General features: G+C 40.7%; 1 protein-coding gene across 1 annotated transcript; it reads left to right on the plus strand.

Moving 5' to 3' along the window:
* Positions 1–1,092: 1,092 nt before the first annotated feature.
* LOC114410656 (uncharacterized mitochondrial protein AtMg00860-like) lies at positions 1,093–1,539 on the plus strand. Its single transcript, XM_028374608.1, has one exon. It carries the CDS (start codon positions 1,093–1,095, stop codon positions 1,537–1,539), a length of 447 nt encoding a protein of 148 aa, XP_028230409.1.
* The last annotated feature ends 2,266 nt before the right edge of the window (positions 1,540–3,805 follow it).

A 3,805-nucleotide genomic window follows, 5' to 3' on the forward strand; every position in this document is an offset into this window, starting at 1 on the left:
CCTTAACACCTTCTTGAAGACTCCAGTGGTCTTGGAGCAAGGGGAGCGCTTACCTTCTTACTCTAGGTTCTGCAGGTTGAGGCCAGACCCTCAAGAGCTGGCAGCCCAAATGTGTATCCCTGGAAGGGGATTTCTTCTTAACACTGAGGGCTTGCCGTGGAAGCTCTTTAGGAAGGATCTTACAACTATGGCGCAGACTTGGAGTGTTTTATCTTATTCTAACCTAGCCCCGACTTCACATACCTCTGATGTTAATCTTGACAGGGCTAGGTTAGTTTATGGGCTAGTAATGAAGATGGACTTGAACATAGGAGCACTTATATCAGGACAGATCTCGCTCATTGCTCAATCCAACTCCTCGAGGCTTGGATTTCTATCTCACATCATTGCCTTGTGCAAGGCCCGAGGAGTCACCTCAGATTCTCTCACTTATGAGTCACTCATCCTAGCAATTAATTTGGCTTATATTAAGAAGAATTGTTGGAACCTGGATGACCCTTTGATCACTTTTCCAAGGACCCAAAAATCCAAGGCTAGAAGATTTGAGGCCCCATCTCCTTCAGCTGCCCCTGCTCCCCCAACTTCTGCTCCATCTACTTCTGCTCTCCCTTCAGCTCTAGCAGCCCCAGTTCTTCCAGCAGCGACCAGTTATGAGTGTGGAGGAGTTTCTGCAGAAGGTTGCCTGGCCAGGGGTCGAGCCTTCTCCTTTGAAAGGATCACTTTCCTTTTCCATTCATGGATCAAATGTTGGAGAGGTTAGCGGGTCAAGCCTTTTATTGTTTCTTGGACAATTGTTCAGGGTACAATCAGATTGCAGTGGACCCCAAGGACCAAGAGAAGACAACATTTACATGCCTTTTTGGAGTCTTTGCTTATAAAGGAATGTCATTTTGTTTCTGTAATGCACCAACCACTTTTCAAAGGTGCATGCTAGCTATATTTGCTGACATGGTGGAAAAGTGTATCGAAGCTTTTATGGGCAATTTCTCCATCTTTGGTCCATCTTTTGACTGCTCCCTGACCAATCTAGAGCTCGTACTAAGATGCTGTGTTGAAAAAAATCTGGTGCTGAACTGAGAGAAATGTCACTTTATGGCCCAGAAAGGAATAGTGTTAGGCCATGATATCTCAACTCGAGGGATAGAGGTGGACAAAGCAAAAATTGATGTCATCGAAAAGCTACCTCCACCAGTCAATGTAAAAGGCATTAGGAGTTTCCTTGGACATGTAGGATTTTATACATGGTTCATAAAGGACTTCTCCAAAATTATCAGGCCCTTGAGCAATTTGTTCAACAAAGATGTAGTGTTTAAACTTGATGAAGAATGCTTGACAGCTTTTCAGACCCTGAAGAACAAACTCATATCTGCTCCAATAATGGTGGCCCTTGACTGGAGTAAAGAATTTGAGCTCATGTGTGACGCCAGAGATTATGCCTCTTATTCCATGCCATATATTATGCCTCTTATTCCATGCCATATATTATGCCTTTTATTCCATGCCATATATTATGCCAACAAGGTCTTGAACGACACATAACTGCATTATGCAACCACTAAGAAGGAGATGCTAGCCATTGTCTATGCATTAGAGAAGATCAGGTCATACTTGGTGGGCTCTAGGGTTATTATATTTACTGATCATACAACAGTCAATTATCTTCTCACAAAGGCAGATTCAAAGCCAAGGCTGATTAGATGGGTCCTTCTAATTCAAGAGTTTGATATAGTTATTAAAGACAATAAGGGGTCCGAGAATGTAATGGCTGACCACCACTTCAAGTTAGTCAATGAAGCAGTAACTCAAGAGGAGCAGGAAATATGAGATGAATTTCCTAATGAATCCCTTCTACATGTGAATGAAAGACCTTGGTTTGTAGATATAGCCAACTACAAAGCTACATGTATTATTCCAAACGACATCCATTGGAATTAGCGGAAGAAGTTCCTTTATGATGCACGTTTCTATGTTTGGGATGACTTGCATTTGTTTAAAATTAGAGCAGATAATCTATTGAGAATATGAGTTTCCATGTAAGAAGCCAAAAGTATATTATGGCACTGTCACAATTCTCCTTATGGCGAACATTATAGTGGGGACAAGACAACTGCTAAAGTGCTACAAGCTGGATTCTTCTAGCCTTCTATCTTAAAAGATGCTCATGATCATGTGCTTCATTGTCACTAATGCCAGAGAATAAGAGGCATTTCTCGAAGAAATGAGATGCCATTGCAAAATATCATGGAGGTAGAAGTCTTTGACTGCTGGGGTATTGATTTTGTGGGTCTAATAGAGAGCTGAAGAGGATTTTAGAGAAGACAATTTCTTCTTCAAGAAAAGATTTGGCTGCAAAGCTAAATGATGCATTATGGACCTATAGGACTGCTTTCAAGACTTCCATTGGATTATCACCATTTCAGATGGTCTATGGGAAAGCCTATCACTTACCAATGGAGATGGAGAACAAGGCCTACTGGGCCCTCAAGTTTCTTAATTTTGATGACTCTTTATCCGATGAGAAGCGGAGATTGCAGTTGCTAGAGCTGGAGGAAATAAGGCTTAATGCCTACGAATCCTCCAAGATTTACAAGCAAAAGATGAAGGTGTACCATGATTGAAAGTTGGTAAAGAATAAATTTCAGCCCGGACAACAAGTACTTCTATTTAATTCCAAACTAAAGCTCTTCCCAGGTAAACTCAAGTCCAAATGGTCTGGTCCCTTCACAATCAAAGAAGTGAAGCCTTATGGAGTAGTGGAGCAGCTAGATCCTGCCTCAAGTGAGCGAAGCTGGATTGTTAATGGCCAATGATTGAAAATTTACAATGGTGGCTATATTGAGAGACTAACCACGATCATCCACCTCCAGGACCCATGAAGGGATCTCACGTCAAGCTAGTGACATTAAAGAAGCGCTTACTGGGAGGCAACCCAAGATTTCTTCTCTTTTCTTCCTATTCTTTAATTGTTTTTGTTATTTTAGTTAAAATTTCAATAGTAATGTATGTTCACTATGATTTTATAGGGGTGTAGGAAGTGCTAGTGAAGTGGATTAATGAAGTATTGATATCTTTCTAGACAAGCCTCCAGGCGCTAAGCGCATCATCTTGTACTAAGCGTGGACATCCTGATGACACGTTAAGCCACGACATCTCGCTAAGCGCCATTAAAATTTTTTTGAGTGGGAAGACCAAAAGATTCTTTTGTGCGCTAAGCGTGCCACACTTGCTAAACGCAAGGATCATTAATGCAACTGTAACTGTCAGACTGTGCGCTAAGTGCAACTCTCGCGCTAAGTGCTATAATTGTTACTGCAGGCAGTTAGAAAAATTCTAAAATCCTCTCCCATTCCTCTACCCTCTGTCACTTAACACTCCCTTGTCATTTGTGAAAATTTCTCTCGCATTCTCTTTATTGAATCTCTACTCTTTAGTTTTATTTTCATTGTCATTGATTAAGGCATGAGTACTTGCTTTGTTCATTCTATGGATTAATCATGGTTTTCATTTTTTTCTATATGCGTTCATGCATTGTTTTTGAAGTCCAAACTCTTTTCAAAATATTCATATTATTTCTTTATTAGCAATGTTGTGTTAAGCTTGCTAGGCCACAACTATGGCTTAGAGAGTTCGTACTGTCTCGACAAATGCATATCTTTTTGGATTTTTGATGAATGCGCTAAGCTGTTGTTGTGCGCTTAGCGAGTTCATACTTTTATGGGTTTTAAGTAAGCATTTTTTGATGAACGCGCTAAGTCAAAAGTGTGCGCTAAGTGCGTTTTTATGTTTTTGAATGTGTTCATGCCTT

This window comes from Glycine soja, chromosome 4, assembly GCF_004193775.1.
Source record: "Glycine soja cultivar W05 chromosome 4, ASM419377v2, whole genome shotgun sequence".
Lineage (NCBI taxonomy): Eukaryota > Viridiplantae > Streptophyta > Magnoliopsida > Fabales > Fabaceae > Glycine > Glycine soja.

Bases quoted from the DNA above. Each gene is read 5' to 3' on its own strand.
- LOC114410656 (XM_028374608.1), top strand. From the start codon at position 1,093: ATGGCCCAGAAAGGAATAGTGTTAGGCCATGATATCTCAACTCGAGGG.